We start from the raw sequence: 18,825 nt of genomic DNA on the forward strand, positions 1-18,825 counted from the left end.
AGAAACCTCCTTCACACTTCTCATCAGGAGAGATGCTGCAGCACCAGAACAATCCTTCAGGACTTTGAGTGTGCTGAGATGACGACCAAATGAACTTAGCAAGCAAACCAAAATCCTTTCCATTTGCTTTTCCTTGTCAGGAATGCCTTATGAAAACAAGAGTTTACTGCAGTTCCCCTCTTTAAACATTTTAAAAGACACTACACCTCCTAAGTTGATAAATATATATTAATGTGGTGTCATTATTTAGAGGAAGATCTTCATAAGCTATTTGTTAAACACAAGGTGCCAGAGTTTCAGTAATTCTGAGACCAGACACCTCTTCTGTGGCATTTAAAATGTCTAAGACAGCAGCTGAAGCCACATAAGCTACACATCATATGGTGTCCATATTTCACTAGTAACTGCAAGAAAGAGAGGGATTCATAGAATGGTTTGAGTTGGAAGGGACCTTAAAAGTCATCCAGTTCCAACCCCCTTCCATGGGCAGGGACATCAGCCCAGGTTGCTCAGTCACATCCAAACCTGATCGTGAACACCTCCAGGGAGAGGGCATCCACAGCCTCCCTGGGCAACCTGTTCCAGTGTCTTCCCACCCTCACTGCAAAGAATTACTTCCTAATCTCCAGTGTAAATCTGCCCTCCCCAAGCTTCAATCCTACAGCTCCTATCAAATCCTGTGACTTCTCAGAGAACTCTATCTTCTAAGACTCACTTTTGTGCATCCAACTCAGAAATGCCACAGAAGACATTGCAGACATGGGGGATGAAAGTCCCCAAGCAGAGTGGCTACCACAGTGCTGCTGCAGTGGATACACCTCCTCCTGGGAGCATGGGGAAAACTTGCCCCTACTCTGCTGATGCAAGCACTGGGTACTCCCAAAACTCCTGGCCAGTGCCACAGTCACAACAGCAACCTGCTGAAACACAAACCACTGTTACAGGCCTTGAGCCAGCCCTGGCAGGATGGGCTGTCTGTGCTGACAAAGGTAAGCCAAAGGTTGGCTTCTGTCTTCCCTTCAACTTGGGAAGGCTTCTGAGCATCAAGAGGTCTGAGATTTCACCAGTGTGGTTAACAAGGGCATCTGAGAATAGACTCAGCTGAGTGTTATCTAAACTGATCTAGGCCCTGGACACATGCCCAGACATTTATGGTGTCTGGGTTAAGTTTGCATTATTATGCAATATTCTTGGTTGGTGATGACACACAGATTTTAACCAAGTTAATCTTTCAGGATCAAACTCAGCTACTTGACTTTTAAATTAAAGAAGGTTTTTAGCCAACTGACACTGAATATATAGAAAAATATCCAGGACAGAAAGGATGTCTAGGGTCTTACCTTCTCTGCCTCTCTTTGAAATCATTCTCTGACTGAACACACAGAGTGATGGCCTCTGTGTGAATAACACCTGACGAGTATGGCTCTGCAATAGGACCATCTGCAGGTGGGCCTGCTCTCTGCTTTGCTAAGTATGTGAACACAACTGAAATTGATTCAGCTCTGGTTTAAACAACCTGCAGAGTGGTTTGAAGTCTGGATCACAGTATCACCAAGGTTGGAAGAGACCTCAAAGATCGAGTCCAACCTGTCACCACAGACCTCATGACTAGACCATGGCACCAAGTGCCACATCCAACTCCCTCTTGAACACCTCCAGGGACAGAGACTCCACCACCTCCCTGGGCAGCACATTCCAATGGCGAACAACTCTCTCAGTGAAGAACTTTCTCCTCACCTCGAGCCTAAACTTCCCCTGGCACAGCTTGAGACTGTGTCCTCTTGTTCTGGTGCTGGTTGCTAGAGAGAAGAGACCAACCCCTTCCTGGCTACAACCACCCTTGAGGTAGTTGTAGACAGCAATGAGGTGGGATGGAGTTACAGAACAGAACATAAAATGATCTTCACCTTCCCAAATTCAAGTCTAAATGTGTCCATGGGACATTTTCCTGAAGACACCAGTGAAATTATCAGCTGCTTTGTGAGAGGAAAACCCAACCACATCACCGAACAAGGAACACTAGCTGAACATTCTGCAGGTCCCTTGGATGGCCTCTCCACACTTTTTGTAACACTACCTAGTTGCCACTTTACCACTGGCCAGAAGTGTATCTGAGCAACAGAGGACAGAAATCATGGAAAACCAGCTTCAAATGCAGCTTATTATCAAAGCTCATCAGCTCATCCTCAGCCTGGCAGAACCCAAATTTCTCTCTCAGCGATGGGTCAGGTACACATTTAAGAGCTGCCCAGCAGGCAGTCAGGTTTGGACATTTTTTACACTTCTGCAAGGTTTGATTCAAACCTTTTCATTTCAAACAACAACTCCATGCTCAAGACTCTCTATCTAATAACCAGCCCTTTTACACTACAGAATTGGTTATTTTGTTCAGTGCTGATTCAATCTGAGCCATTAGCACTTACTCAGTATCCAAGGCAGAAAAAAAATATATGAACAAATGTTAAATCAAAATCTTGGCAGTCCCACTTCCCCCTTCCCCATGCAAAAGAACACATTTTTATTAAATATGGTTGAATATTTTAGGTGCAAGTCTCTAAACTAGTGGAAGAAAGAGCTTTAGAACCCTAATTACTAAAAACAGAGACAAGTTCGAATTTCTTATGGTTTCAAATATGTAGAACGAAATTCAACTTCAGAGGGAGGCAGGGTGCCAGCACATTATACACCTTCATTAGCAGGCTGGGAAAAAAGGCAGGGCTAATGCACAGAAGAAGAGGGTGCAGCACTCAACAGAAAGCCTCCCCTTCATCCTGTACTCACTCCAGCACCTTCTCATCCCGTCCAGCAACACCGCTGCTTTACAACCATGCACCAGTTGGACATCAGCATTTTACATTAGATGACCACCAAGACATTTGCTACTTCTTTGCTACTAGCACTCTTCCCATTCCTCAGAATGCATTTCCTGCCCTTTCTTTCATTCCCATGTCAGCACAGCTCTCCCTCTAGCGGGTAACAGACAGCTTCTATGGACAGCCCAAGCTTCCAGAGGAGGGAAGGGCTCCTGCAGACACTCCACAAGCAACAGGCCTGGCTGGAGTGCAAGTCTTCCACCGCAGCTAGAGAGAGAAGCACTCTCACCCTGCCTACTAGAAAGCATGTTTTCACTAGCCCTCTTGTTTACTTGTGCTTCCTCAACTTTCCAGTGGCCAAAGCAGAATGCAAATCCTGTGGCAGCCAGAGATGCTTTCCTTTCTAGCTTGCTTTCACCTCCAGCAGCAGGGCAGTTTTAGTTCTCAGCTCCAAGGCAAGCTTTGCCTGCTGCCCGTGACTTTCAGCAAGCTGATTCTTCCTTTGCATACCCTGGCTGCTAGATACTGAACTCAAGCAGTATTAAATTCCTGTGTCTCTTCCTGCCACGTAACCTGAGGACTGCCATTTGAATATTCACTTGACAACCCCAGCTCTGGAAACACCACAGCACAATCTAATGTTTACAAGAACACATTTAAACAGATCTTAATACATAATGGGGAAAAAAACCAAGCAGCCAAATAAACCCCAGCCCTGTGCTTGGATGTTTTGGACTGTTCTGTACAGCTAACGGAGCTGCAGAGCCTGCCACAGGCAGCACAGCTCCATACAACAGAATTTGTTCTGTGCAGATTACCTTCTAGTACACAATTATTACTTTCTGATGCATACATCCAAAGCAGTTGGCTAAGAAACACCAACCCACCACAGCATCAGTTTGCTGCAAACGATGCTGCTGAATTCTTAAACCAGGAATGACTTTCTGCTGATAGATGTTTTAGTCCAATTGATTTAAGTTATAACCCCATCCTAAGCCACCAGATGCCTTCAGCAAAGGACAGCTACACTCATTCACAGCAAATTAAGGTAGTGAGTAGCTCCCAAATTGTTACTGTTGGAATAGCATATCCAAACTTCATCTAAAACTATTGGACAGTTTTTTTAGACTATCGTCACTTCCTACGCTGAGTAAACAGTCTGCTGAACCACACTGGGGAGGAAAGGCCTGGCAGTGGCCCTGCTTTAAAGACTGTCACCAGAACAAAAGTGTTAAGCAGCATGTTTTTAAGAGAGGGACATTTTACACAGAGACAAAGGCACGATTTTGCACCAAAATCCAGTGCTGCTGTCATCAACAACCCAACAAAAGCTACAGCTACCTAAAATGGAAATGAAAATGTAATGTATGGAAATATTCTCTTATAAAACCTCCTTAGGCTTCACATGTATTAATGTATTAGTTTGCAAACATAAAGATCAAAGGCAAAGCAACAAATACATCCTAAAAAGTTTTTAGTCAGATTTTTATTAACGATATACAAGTAGCAAGGCATAAAAAATTAATATGTTCAAGCCTTGAAATGTCAAGTGTAATGATCTCTAGCTCTGCTTACCTCCTTTGCTTTTTGTTTCAGTCTGGCTTGCTCTGGGTCTTCTTGCCTTGAGCGACTCTAGATGTTTAAAAGAAAGGGGGGGAAACGGTTAAGAGATGGCTTAAGAGCCCCTCATCTGTTGCAGTAACTTATAACACAACAAAGAAAGGGGCACAGGGTACAAGGTGCCAAAGATGGGCTGCTTAAATTCACAGCAGTGCAATTTCAAACCCACAGGCCTCACCCAAAAGACTCTTAAATATTGAGCTGTAAATAAGATCTACCCTAGATCTAAATGATAAACCTCCACCCCCCACCAACCATGGCGTGGTCAATGCTGAAGTTTCTACACAGGTTTAGATTTCAGTTATTTAATAGCAAAAAACATGAGCATGAGGAAGTGCCACCCTTTCCCTTATCTCCACTTTGCCATTTAAACTCCTGCCAGTCACTGATTTTCAGACCATTTGCAACCACGATTTTGTTCAGCTGTCAGTAGAAAATGTGGAGAAAACAGTTGTAGAGTTGCTCTCCCAAACAATAAATCTTCCTAATGAAGATGTTACCATCCAGAGAGCTCACTTGGAGCACAGCACAGAAACACACACAATTTAAACTCATTCATGCACTACTAATAATATTAATGTTGTGATTTTTGAAAGTGTAGAACTATTGCCAAATGGCAGCTTTTGGCTTTCCCTTCAAAAACCAGGAACAAAAGCCCTAAAAGCCCATTGAGAAAAACTGTTTAATTGCACTAATAACCCATAACAGTACATTTCTGCAGCTATAGACTGGTTTACAGCCATATGTTAAAACTATTAAATTCTTATTTATGCTCACTAAGCATGTTCCAAGGGATGGAAATCAGAACCTGAGAGTTAGCTAATACAGGCATTACACTTCTAAGATGCAGGATTGGTCAGCCTTCTGAAAAGCTCAACTAAAACCTTGTGAGAAGCTGCAGTGAAACATGAGCCATCCATGGCAATGTGTTGCTCCTGATACCTGAAACTGTCATTGTTTTGTGTTTCTTTGAGATTTCAAGTGACATCATTCACACAAGTCCTAAAGGAAGAACATCTATGCCCTCTCCAAGCTGTGTTTCTCTGCTGAACACACCTGAAGCTTGAAAGAATGAGCTTGCAAACTTACACATGCTCAGAATTTCACACACACACACCCCCCCAGTTGTATGGCTTTTTTATCACATAATCTGTTCAGAAGTTAAAGCCTCATGAAGAAAACCAAAGGGAGAGAGGTTTTAAGAGTAAGGGGCCATGCAGTGCTTTTGATACACCCAGGCAGAGACTTGACTGGAATTTGATAGACAGGGCACCAACAACACTGAATCCTCCAACCCTTTTTATTGGGTTTGTTTTGTTTTAAACTGGGATTATTTTTTTCAGCTAACAGCACACACATCAAACCCAGTGATGACCTAGCATGGCCCAATTGAACAACAATGAGACTTCTAGAAGATGTGATAGGACAAGGAGCAATGGATTGAAGCTTAGGGAGGGCAGATTTACACTGGAGATTAGGAAGAAATTCTTTAGTGATGGTTAGTGACACACTGGAACAGGTTGCCCAGGGAAGCTGTGGGTGACCCCTCCCTGGAGGTGTTCAAGGCCAGGTTGGACGAGGCCTTGAGCAGCCTGGGAGGTGTCCCTGCCCATGGCAGGGGGCTGGAACCAGATGATCTTTAAGGAGGTCTTTTCCAACCTTATTGATTCTATGATTCTATTCCTTGTCCTTTCCAACCCAACCCATTCTACAAATCTCTCAATCTACATACTTGACTCTTCCTCCTTCCACTGCGCACATTAGCTACATCTTCCACCACCACCTACTAGTGATGTTGTGCCTGCTAGCACAGAAGGCAGTTTGACAGGATAGTGTCTAAAGTAATGAGAAATTAAAATCTCTAGATAGCTACCAACCAAATTAGACTCTCACACTGCAGTTGTGGCAACCCAGAAAGAAACTCCACCTTAACCTAGGCTGAGATTTCTTCTAACTGCTGTGGCCAGACAAGAATGCAGATACCCTGGGCCAGTGAGCGTGTCAGGAACAAAAAAGGCATTTAAGGAAGTGTGTGGATCTGCAGGGAGCTGGGACTGCATTCAGCAGAGCAATTGCTAAGAACTTGATGATATTTGTAGCTATTAGGCTAAACTAGAAACAAAAGCCCAGAGCCCATTCAATGAGTTGCTCCCCTAGGAGATGGATTTAGGTAACCATTTATGAATCTAGCTGAATTGGGTCCTTGCTCTGTCACTGTGTTCTAACAGTTCAATTATTGTGTGCCTCAGTTTCTTCAGTATGAGGATGGGAAACTGTATTCAGCCCTCTCTTGGGTTTTGATGATAAATTTATAAAGGTACAACGAACTCCTCCTGCATTCTGAGTCTTGCAGTGAAAGCAGCACAGAAATACAAAGTGTTGTTATCCCACTGTATGAAGCTGAACCGTTTGCCAAATGCAAAGCACAAGTTAAAAGCACTTCAGCTTAAGGAGAATGCAAAGTGTCCTAGGAGAATCAAGCTGAGACTTCTAACATTGGAACCAAGTTTCCACAAGAAAGTGATAGACTCCTGGAAAACAGTCCAGCTTTGTGCTGGAGATGCTGTAAGGAAAATTAAAACAGTAGAGGCAAAGTATCTTTGCAATTTCCTGCACTCCCCCAGTGAAGCAAAAACTCTGCAAGTGCTGCAAATAATAATAAATAAATAGATAAATAAACAAACAAACAAACAAAAAAAACAAAACAAAAAACACAGCTAGAGGTTGGATTTTTCCCCCTTTCTTTTCTTAAGAAAGTGCCCAACTAAAAGTAGACCTGGAGGTCAAGATAATCTGACCCCAAAGGCAGGCAAAAAAAGCAGATGATTTACCTGTGTACATCTCCAACCCACTCACAACACATGAGCGCAGAGGTGCAAGCAGGTACTCAGCTCCTGCCTGATAGCACAGATGAGCATTTTTTCAGTATGAGGATTTAAAGTACCTGATGATGTTGGATATAAAACCCCAGACTGAAGGGAGAATGATTCATTTAGAATAACACAAGGAGCTGTAGCTATTCCTTGGATCTACACCAAATGGCCTTCGCAAAGGTCTCAGTCTAGATCTTCTTTCAAGGAGAGAAGGAGACTTTCCACTGGATGTGTCATTGTTGCTACAAGTAACACTAAGAAATGGTTTAGGAATTTTAAACTCTCATTTCCTGTTGCTTTTTCTGTTCAGATAAATTTTAACTCCTTTTTCTTTTTTTTCTAAAGAGATTAAGAGTACTTCACCTTCTTGCTGCCTACCATCTCAGCTTACAAATCAGCAAGCTCCAGAAATAAAGCCAGCAGCACGTGGGTGCTAAGATGTGATAAAGCACAAACACTGACTGGTTTGTTAATTCTTCACTTGATGATCTAATGTAAATGATAAAAGGTTCCCCCACTGCCAATGCACTACAGATTAAAGCCAATAGAAGCAAATGAAAATGTCAAGCTGAACAGAGGTGCCTAGATAAGCTTTAAAAATGTCACTGGCTTCTCTTTACACTCCACTCCACACGTGAGCATCTTTTCCTGCCTCTGAAGTGCTGGAACAATTTTGCTGCCGCTCAGCCTTTGCAGCTGTCTCTATGTCACCACTTTCCCTCACCAATTATTTTCATATTTTACATTTAACCACTTTCAAGCTTCTGGCTAATCATTCCTAGGCTTTTTTAATTCCAGTGTGTATTTTGGTTTTTTCAGTTAAGTCATCTCCTATTTTTGCCTTTATCTTCCTCTCCCCTTTCCCTTCCCCTCTCTATTCTTCATGTCTAGATCTATCAATAAAGCAAGCTGGGTTTACCCAAGGTATTTTCATGTTGATGAATAAACACCTTTGGAAGCAGGCAGCTTCCCATAGTCATTTTAGAGAGCTGATCCTAACCAGATAACATACTTTTAAATACATTAAATGCTGTCTCCTACTGAGAACTTCTTCAGCAAACCGGGTTTGTTACCACTCCTCCCAAACACAAGCTACTTTTATTAGCCCAGACAGTCTGATATTTTAATTGTTAAGAAGGGAAGTGCTTTGTGTTAAAAACTTGCTATCTTATTTATCTGAGTGCTGCAGAGCTCACAATGGCTCTATGGAAATATGAGACTTCCAAAGTATGAAAAGCAGCACATGGTAAATGTGTGCATTCAAAACACATTAAAAAGAGAAGGTTTCATTTACATGTTACCAAACTCCCTAATGTTCCAAACCTCAGGTTTGCCCCTTGCTTCTGTCAAGGAAGAATGCCACAAAAACAGACATCAAATATATGCTGCAGCACAGTTTGGGGATGAGGATCTTGTCTGCAATTTGAAAGCAATAGTATTTTAAAAGTAATAAAGCTACCTCTCACTCTCAGAATACTTAAATGTATGCAACACTTCTATTTAAAAAGGGAGGGTACTCTGTCTATGCAGCAGAGCAGACTAAGAGCCCTTCCAATAGACTTCATTATTATTCAGGATTTTGCTGTCAGTTGTACTGCCAAAGCTGCACTGTTGTTGTATTTTGTCCCACTAACAAAGTTTTCTGTAAGATTTATAAGAGTTTTGAAGTTTTAGTTAAACTTGAGTTAGCAAATGCCTCACAGGCACTCTCCTCTTAAATAAATCTCCTGCATTTAGCAACATCTGATCCCAGTGCAGGCACTTGCAGCTCCTGCTCTCCCTTCCCAGTACATACACTGGGAGCCTTTAATGCTTCAAATCCATCTTTTTTCATTACATAAAAGTGAAGAGTCACAACTGCAGGTGCTGTACTATTGAGAGCCACTGCTGTGCCAACAGTTTCAATTTGAAACCTATTTTTCCCCATTGATGACATTAGAACTTCACCCCACGGCTGTACCAGCTTATAACTTTCACTTTTAATTAAAGAAATTAAATTGGCAACATGAAACACTTTGCTTTCACATTAGCTTTGTTAATAAAAAGTGAAGTTAAAAGCAGCATAGCTGAGGGTCAAACCCTAGTCAGAGCTACGACCACAGCGAGGTGGAATGCAAGAGGACAGGGTCTGGGAAAAGATTTATTTTAAAATCATTCAAATTGAAGTAACAAATTCCTAAAAATTTCAGAAAATTATCTCAACACAGTAATTCCCTATTTGCTCTCCTCTCCTCAGAAGTGAGCTGTAAGTTCCTGCTCAGAGAGCCTTCATCTCAGGGAAAGCTGCAGCACATCCACTGCGCTCTCAGAAGAGAGGGAAGGGAGTAAATTGGTGTGACGGCTGAGCTCGTCTCTGCCTCACAGAGGCAGCCCCTTCCAGTCATCACAGATGTGTGTGCAAAGAAATCTGCATTGCCAAATTTCAATGATCTCTCTCCAATAAAAAAAAAAAAAAAAGACAAAAAAAAAGCCCTTCAGCCCACAGTCCTATAAAAATCACTCTCCTCCATCAATATCAATTAACTCTGCAAACAACCCCAACCATCATTTCCCATTTCCTTCAGCAATTACTCTTTTTGCAGAACAGATCTTACTCCTGGGATAGCTGCATTTGAGACCCCCCCCCCCCCCCCGCATTCACAGCTTGCCCTGGGTTGGAAGGGACCCTCAAAGGACATCTTGGCCACCTGACAACTAATACAGAACACTCAGAATAACGAGACTACTAGAATGCATTGGAAATTAATTAATCAGCTAATAAAATAAGCAAGTATTTAGCCTGTTTAAGCAGACGAATTACCGTAACAATTCTAACGCAATCCCCTTGATTACAGATTGTCATACAGGTATCATTCATGGAGCTTCTGAAAACAAGGCCAACCCCAAGCTGTTCCCCTTCACTGCAGAAAGCATCACTCTCTCCAAAAACCAAGTCAGAAATAAACAGACCAAAACAAAAAGCCCAACTACAAAATCCTCTTCCCCCAGCTGCCAGGCTTATTTCCATTATTAGCCCAGAACCAGAACCTCATTCCAGCTGACACACACAGCCTGCCTTTTCCAGCTTCTGGAAGTGGCTATGAAAGCAGCAAGAACTCATCTTTTATTATACTTGGGGGATTTGTATTTTTTTCCCCTCCCTTTTTGTTGCTGCTGTTGTTTTGGTTTTGTTTGTTTTGGGTGGTTGTGGTTTTTTTTAGGAAGTCCACACAGCAGCACCATGTCAAATGTAAAGGTAAATTCCTCAAGTGATTTTAGTCTGGCTTTTGACCTTTCTGCAGTCTTAAGACTCTGCTCAGCTCTTCTTGCTCTTTCCTATACCAGTCACCAAAGACAGATTCAAAAGCTCCTGCACACATGTGGAAACAACAGCCAGTGGGTTCTTACTGGGAAAACAAACAAGGATGAAGAGATGACTTTTCCTTTAAAGAGCCTGCACTCCATAGACATGTTTCTACACAAAAGGGTCCCTCTTGGTGCCATTTTCACCTACCCTATTACTCAGCTTTTAGTGAGATAACCCCAAAGTGATGACAAGCAAGGAAGCCACAGTCTCTCCTTCTACAGCTTCTCTATGACACATTATATGGATGTTTGAAACAGGGGCTGTTCCAGCTGCAGGAGGTGACTGGATCTCTGAGTTTTGGGGACCAACATGTCTTTAAACATTTCCATGCTAACAAGATTTCCTAAGAAGTGAACTAGAACAACACTTTGGGCTGTATGCTCTAGATAGTTTTGCACATTGAGCACACTAAGCAACTTGGGCTGCTTGAAGGTGGCCCTGCTCACTGCAGAGAGGTTGGACAAGATGATCTTCAAAGGTCCCTTCCAACCCAAACCACTGTGTGATTGTGGAACATGTTGCAGAGACTGCAGAGGTCCAGGGGATTGTGCTAGCTCCTGCAACATTCTTCTTTTCAATGCTGAGGTTTTCAATTAGAAAGAAGTAGTAAGTTGCATTGCTGCTTTATTTCAAAGGCAGTTGTGAAAATCATTTCACCAAGCTGTTTTGAAAACGCTAGACACTGCCTCCTATATTCCAATGAACTCATCCAATTCAGAGCTGCATCTTGCAAACACAAGAGCATTGCAGTCAGGCAGGGCTGCAGTCAGCAGAGGTGAGACAGCATGGCCTCAGCAACTGAAGCTGTGACCTCACAACAGCTGCATCTTCTTGTGGTAAGAAAACAAAAAGCCTTTATAAAATGGACTTCACAGAACTAACTGTTGGAAGACTATGAACTGTTAAGTAGTTTAAGAAATACCTTGGCAGCCTTTAGCAAGATTTCCCTCTCTTGTTCATCTTTCCTTTGCTTCTCTAAGCGCTCCAACTGCTCAAAAAACTTCAGCTGGGACCGGACGTCTGTAGCTTGTTCATACCACTCATCATCCTGCAAAAGAAGAAGGTTTTACTCCAACAGGCATTGCCATCAGACCCCACTTTTAAAGAAGACTGGGGGTGTTACATATTCCAATGTTTCTGTTGTACTAAATATTTTTTTTTTTAATAATAACTAATATTTTTCTCTTTTGAAGCTCAGGGGAATAAAGGCAGCCTGTGGTCAACAGTGCAGCTAGAATCTCTAAGTAAATTTAAAATAGCTAAGTAAATTAAAAAGGGAGGATTGATTTATCATCACCAGAGACATCAAAGAGTTAAAAAGCCCCCAAACCCCAGACTTACTGACTAAAAACCCCTGATATGCTTAACTTTTTTACTGAGCAATCCTAACTGTAAGATATAAGCCTGGCTGTAAGCTGCCATTCCTGTATTTGTACTCATCCTCAAACAGAATGATCAAGATGAAGCAGTTATAAAAGCATTAAAGCTAAATATTCAGTTGGAAATAAACCTCTAATTATAATTAAACTTGAAGTACTTTATGACAACTAAAGGCATGCAAAGCTTTCCTAGTAGCCAGCAAACAATAAGAGTTTATGACACAAGCTGCAAGGGGAACACTCAGAATGTCAGAAAATAGAAGTTATTCATATTACTTGCATCTCATTTATCTGCTTAATATCTTCCTTTTGCTATGAAGTCAAAGCAAACCATTCATCAAGAAACAGACCGCAGACAATGAAAAGGCTATGGTTAAAGAGGAGACAACACTCATTTTTTTGTCTCAGAAGCCATTAAGATACTATTTTAAATGCAGCTTTGGCTTAACATAGTTTAAACAAAGTGTTTGCTTCTCAGACACCATCCTAGGGAGAAGGCAGGAGGGATTTGACACTACTGAAATGGAAAGAAATAAGGAGATTCTACTTCTAGTCCAATCTAACAGAATACATCCATCAGCTGCAAGGAAAGGTTTGGGTGGGTAACACACAGGCATAGGAGCCTGGATTTTTTTTCATCTGTTTTTCTGTGACAGTAATGTTGATTGCAGTCACAGATCCCAAAGAGAATTCTTCTTGCACGCACCACGTCCAGCAGGGACTCAGAAATACATGAGCAAGATACATTCCAAAGCTCTTTGACCACACTTGCACTCAGGGAAAAAAACAACCAACCAACCAACCAAATAAAAAGCCCAAACCAGAGTTCCTCAATGTAAATATCCACTTAAGAAATTCAAATACATCTCAGGCAAGACACAGCTATGGTTATTGCCACCTTTGTTTCACAGCAGCTGAACACCCAGTAGGGTCTTTTATCAAAACCAACATTTCACAGTTATCAATAAGGATGCTTATTTACATTTCAAACTGCTTTGCAGATTATTTATCTTCAACCAGTGGGGAAATGTAATATGAATTGTTTCAGTTTCCCTCAAGTACACAATCATTAACAATGGAATCATTTGATCTTGAAATGTTCTTTTTAAAGAGCACATTGTTGCTTAATTACAGAGAAGGATTTACAGCTCAATTCTTTACTTGCTGGTTTAAGACAGGTTGGTAGCTTTTGTAAAATATTCGTGTTTCTTGCAGCCAAAGACACAGGAAGTAACCACAGATTTCCATACATTGAAGCAGTTTTGATCCAGTCACTCACTTGGATTCTGTGACATCCTGTACCTTCCTGCACACTCACTTTGATTCTGTGGCATCCTGTACCTTCCTCTGCACACTCACTTTGATTCTGTAGCATACTGTACCTTTCTTTCCACACTTACTTTGTAGGATTCCATTCGATGCTGGGTTATCACTGTTACTTTTTCTATCACTGTTCTTAATCTGTTCTGTGTTGCATGGGAAATAAAAGTAACCACTTCAGCTGGCACATCAGTAATTCCTAGTTTTTTAGCTAAAGCAAAACAGAAAACAAAACAGAATTAGCTTACACCCCACCAAAAAAACCCAACCCAAAACAAACTTAAACTCTAAAGAAAAGTCATAGCTTCACGTTCCTGAAGAGAAAAACCTGTGACAGAGTCTTTAGGGAACTTTGGTGACAAATTCATGACCTCTTGAAAAGAGGTGTGACTGCACTTTAAAGTTTGAAAGAGAAATCAGAGCTTTTTGGGGTTTTTTTATTTTTCTTTCTATTAATCACTTACAAAGTATTTAAGAACTTTACTGATGTATTAAAACAAAGCGTAACAAAGTAGGAGATAATTTGAGTTCTCAGTTGTCCTACACAAGAAAAGGCAATTTGTGTATTTTCAGAAGGATTAGTGCAGATTAATTTCAGTGTCAATGAGATGAGGCTGCAGCCCAAAGCATAGTGCTGCCTGCTTTAGCTTATGCTGTTGGCGTGCTACTGATAGACAAAACCCTGTTATTTTAACATGAAGAAAGAAAGTCATATTAACAACAGCTATTGAAAACCACCAAGCATCGCTAAAAAGCAGATTTATAGTTATTGGGACATTTGATATTTCGTGCTGATTTCACAGGGAAAGCAAAGTCCAATGTATCAATGCATTAAAAATACATCTAAGCTACAGAAGCAGGAACAGGAGGAACACTCAAAAATTCTACATTAATCAAAACAACTACTACTATTGGGTATAAATGGGTAGTATTATGATTATTTATACTGATCTGAGACATACTCCTCTAGAGAGTCTCAGTGGGACAGTTCTGTGGGTAGAAAACTCCATGTCTGCAGACACAGAGCCATACCTGTTATATATTAACCAATGTATGGATTATTGGGTTTGATCCACCCCAACAGAGTAAATACTCTGATTACACTTTCTCTGTTTCTACTGAATGAAAACAAGGCTTTAAAAACCTTTGTGGTACATTAAGAAGTACACAAAACACTACAGGGAACGTGTTTGGGAGTACTTCGGGAGGTGTTTCTAGACCAGCCCATTACAGAAGTCATCTCCAGCTGCGGGAGGGTCCCGAGCAAACACAAACCTTAGAGACTTAAGAGGGAGCATTTGTTTTGTGGAGCCTTCCTAGCTTTCCCCGGCCGAATTCGAGAGCAAGAGCCCATCACACGTCTAAAAAATGAAGGCGCCCAAGTGAGCAGTGGTCTTACGGGGCTGTACGCTCCTGTTAGCTGGGTGATGTGATCTGAGGCGAGCTGGCAGCGCGCAGCAGCACCCAGGGCTTCTGTCAGCGCCGCGCCCGGGCCGCTCAATCACCGCGCGGGCGGCCGCCGCCGGCAGGGGGCACTGGCGCTGGCTGGGGGGCGCCCAGGCGACGGCGCCAAGGGGGGTCCGGACGGCGACGGGACAGAGCCCAGAGGGGTCCGGAGGGTGAGGCGACACAGCCCCGACCCCAGGGGGCTCCGGATGGATCTCGTGTTACAGGTAAGCTGCTGACATCTGCCCCTCTCGGGGCCCATTGGGAACTGTTCGACAAAAATCAGCGTTTGCCTCTTTCCCAGGGCCCCACTAAGGGCTTGCACTGACACAGGCTCAGCCAGTTAAAATAATTAAAAGGTTTAATTTATTATAGTGACAGCTACAACAGATTTGGGATTGCCGGTGATAAATGCACTAACTGCAAGTGATTGAGCTCAGGTTAATAAATCCTGGGTAACATCTGACAGAGTCACAGCCACAAATCTTTGCAGCAGCTCTGACTGCTCCTGCGCAGTGCTCACCAAGACAGCATCCTGGGCTGGGTGCAGGACAAGGAGCACAGCCCCGTGCCTGCCCCCACCTCTGCTAAATCCACAACTCAGCGAGATGTTCCTCTCATGGGTTTTGTAGCATAGCCTCAGCTGGCTCTGCCTTCTAGGTGACATTTAGCATGACTTGGCTGGAGAGCTGAGTAAGTCCCATCTGCTTAGCATGCACTCTGTCTGGCTCAGTAGCATACTGAGGGGTGGCAACTTAATATTAAAATTGCAGTTAATTAGGCAAAGGTCTTTGCTTGGGCACTCCAGCTTTCAAAATCTGTTTTGAAGTTGTGTGCGTGTGTTGTTTTAGCTTTGCTTCGTTGGTTTTAACCAAAACAGGGTCATCTTCACAAGACTCCCTCCTTCAGCCGTCTGGCAGGCAGCAGGGCAGATCTTTATTAGCCATAAAGACCTTTTGGCTGTGAATGACCTTAGTCTTGAGGCACACTAGATTAACTCGCATTCCTGACCCCTGGTAAGCTAGGCAGTTATCCTACCAGGGCAAGGTGACAGGACCCACAGTGCAAAAGTGCTCCTGACTGTGAGGTCCTGGAGCCCAGAGCTCGAAGCTCTGCAGCTCCTGGGCACTCACAGGTACAGCTATCAGAGCTGAGCTGGTGCTCAGCCATACCAGACACTGTTTCCTGCAGCTCTCCCCTGTCCTTTCCCTGCTTTTTGATCCACAGTATCTATTTCCATGTCTCTTTCATGACATCATTGCAGTGCACCATTCCCACACAACCCAGCTCAATTATCCATGTCATGTATTTCTGCTATTACATTTTTTAATGACTCTTTGAAGTTGTTATCTCTTAAGCTAGCCGAAGTCATCACTGACTGCATACTGTATGTGTTACCTTGCAGATGTTAGCAGGATGTATCTATGCTTTTAAAACTTATCTTTCCTTTATCACTTAAAAATTAAACCTTCCTTGGTGGCCTACTTGCCCTCTGCAATAGAGATCGAACTCTGGGAGCTGAACATACAATGGAATGCAGACACAGGCATGAGGATCCCAAGTGCTGCAACTGCTACTCATGCAAATGATGTCCTTGAGGTCCAGGAGGACTGCTCGTATTGGTAGCAGCTATTTGTGCAGGTCAGACTTGCATCATCAAGACCTATTTGAGTATGCACCATTTTGATATGCAAACACAGACAAGCACAGCTATCAATCAAAACCCTCCAGTCTGAAGGAGAAGGCACAAGATGGGAAATTTCATAAACCAGTACCCAGAGCAGAGATCTGAGACAGAAATCTGTTGAGTATTCTAGGTAAGGGCACACAAGAGTAATTGTTAAAATAACTCCTTGGGTTTCAGCAGTGTACCAGCAGCTACTACCCAGAGCACACACAATCCTTTTAGAATGAAGAACCATCACCATCACAATTTTTTCATAATGAAAGAATTTTCTGACTTTAAGGACTTTTGTCCTAAGTAAATTCAACCCTTCCATGGCTCGTTTTGCCTGCTCAGCTCTTCAGAAATTAGTTCACAATCCAAGGACCTGAGATGCCTGCTTCCTATGGATTCTTGTCCTGCATCCTCTTCATCGACCTCTGCAACATCTCAGAAACTTCCTGCTCCTGAAATCCCTCAACACAATATTCAAGTGCATAAAACTACCTGGAGGCCAGCTACAAAGACCTGCAAAAACCTGAGTCCAGGGGGAAGTCACCAAGAACCTGAGGGTTCTCTCTCCTGGAGAAGGCTTAGGGGAAAGGTTACTGAGAAGATGGAACAAAATTCTTTGTTTGGGATGCCTGAAAGAAGAATGAGAAATAAATTCATAAACTGAAAGAGCAGAGCCTCTGGATATAGAGAAGGATTCTTCATTATGAAGATAAGTAACAGAACACGGCACCAAGCTGTACACTCCCCTACCTTCCAGACTCTTAGGACTCAGTCAGACATGCCCTAAGCAACCTTCTTTTAATTTAACACCGACCCAGCTTTGAGCTAGAGGTTGGACTGGATGACCATTCACATTTTTTTCCAACTTGAGCAATTCTATGACACCTGCACAGCTCCAACTTCCTCTCATACTTCTTATCACTGTACAATGCTCTCAGTTGCCTCACACGCCCAGGATCACCCTCTGGCATGTCTCCATATCTGTGCAGCTTGCCAGCTGGGCACAGTCAGTTCACCCCAAGGACAGCCTGGCCAGTCTGCACAAGAGGGCTGACTTACAGCCAACCAGCCAGGAGGGCAAAGCAAGGGAAGCAGCAGTTGATTTCCCCCTCAAGTGGAGCACAGGGAGGGGCCATCTAGCTGCTATCTATGGATGGATCCAGCAGTTACCTGAAGGGAGAGAGAAGGAAGGCAGACTGTTCAGTCACTTAGAGCTAGCTTTCTTTGGAAAACAGGCCAAGGAAGAAAGAATTCACAACAGGAATTCCCCCAAATAAATTAGTGCCAAGAAACCAGACTACAAAAAGATACATTTTTAAGAAGTCAGCTTGTCCCATGCAACATTCCCTGTGTGTGGAGGAATCATCATGTATTCCCTGCTCTAAATTACAGGAGTGAAAATCCTGCTAGCAGGGGATGTGGGAAGCAGGGTGCATTCCAAGGCTGTAATAGCACATGCAGATTTGGCACAGTGCTGCAATACTTGGGTTGTACCTGGGGCAGGGCTGGGAACATCACCAGGCAGTGATGGCAGTGTACTCCTGGAACAACCACCTCATTCTCCACTGGGCAAGGCTGGCCTTGGCCTAACTGTCCTTGCCCCAATGGTCCTGCACACCAGTTCACTCATCTGCTGACCCAAGGAAAGTTCTGATGTCTCTGCTTGGGGTTGGTCTTCTCTGGTTTTCTGCTACTCAGAAAGCTGCCAAGTGGAAAGTGAATCTATGCAAAGGGCTGAAAACTCCTCATTTTTCATGCTTCTGTATTAAAGTCTTGACAATTCTTTTCTTCACTGCTGCATCTCCTGAGTTTCACCCACTCTCATTTATAAAAAGCACACTGGAATTCTGTCTGCCATCAAAGGAAAATAATGCTGAGCTCTGAATAGGAAATTCCTGAGATATTATTCTTGTCTGCATAATTACTTCCCCCAGTTTTCATACAGAAATGCTTGTCTTCCTTTAGAGGCTTCCCTGGACTGATGATGATGATGTGGGAAAAGAAACAGAATGGGCAGCTTGGAGAAATGTGTACACAAACACACATGTAGTACCAGAGACACTTAACTGGGTCACAACACACAAACAGCCTCACTAGGTTGTTCCCCTTTCTAACCAAGTCACACCAAGGACAGTGGCTTCACCCACAGGTGGTTTATTTCTATTTAGATCCCAGCACTCTGGACTCTTAATTGAATCACCTGCTCACTGCAATATACATATATAATCATCATATATATGCTTCCTGATGGACAGACATGCAGAGCTGCAAGAGATAACTGAGATTAAACAACAACAGAACCCAACTTATTTCTATTACCTGACTGATAGTTTTAACTTTTGTAAAAAAA

General features: G+C 42.8%; 1 protein-coding gene across 2 annotated transcripts in view; it reads right to left on the minus strand.

The window, feature by feature from the left end:
* Positions 1–18,825, minus strand: part of LOC128898147 (transcription initiation factor TFIID subunit 4-like) — a 128,020-nt gene that overhangs the window by 57,095 nt on the left and 52,100 nt on the right. The window contains exons 11-13 of one of the 2 annotated variants that reach the window (XM_054170079.1): positions 13,432–13,562; positions 11,575–11,700; positions 4,389–4,445 (exon numbers count right to left, since the gene is read on the minus strand). In XM_054170079.1, the coding sequence (XP_054026054.1) occupies positions 4,389–4,445; positions 11,575–11,700; positions 13,432–13,562 (314 nt within the window). Of the gene's footprint in view, positions 1–4,388; positions 4,446–11,574; positions 11,701–13,431; positions 13,563–18,825 lie in introns of those variants that run through there. The other variant, XR_008462726.1, reaches the window with a different exon arrangement.

This window comes from Dryobates pubescens, chromosome 19 (genome assembly GCF_014839835.1).
Source record: "Dryobates pubescens isolate bDryPub1 chromosome 19, bDryPub1.pri, whole genome shotgun sequence".
NCBI classification, from domain to species: domain Eukaryota; kingdom Metazoa; phylum Chordata; class Aves; order Piciformes; family Picidae; genus Dryobates; species Dryobates pubescens.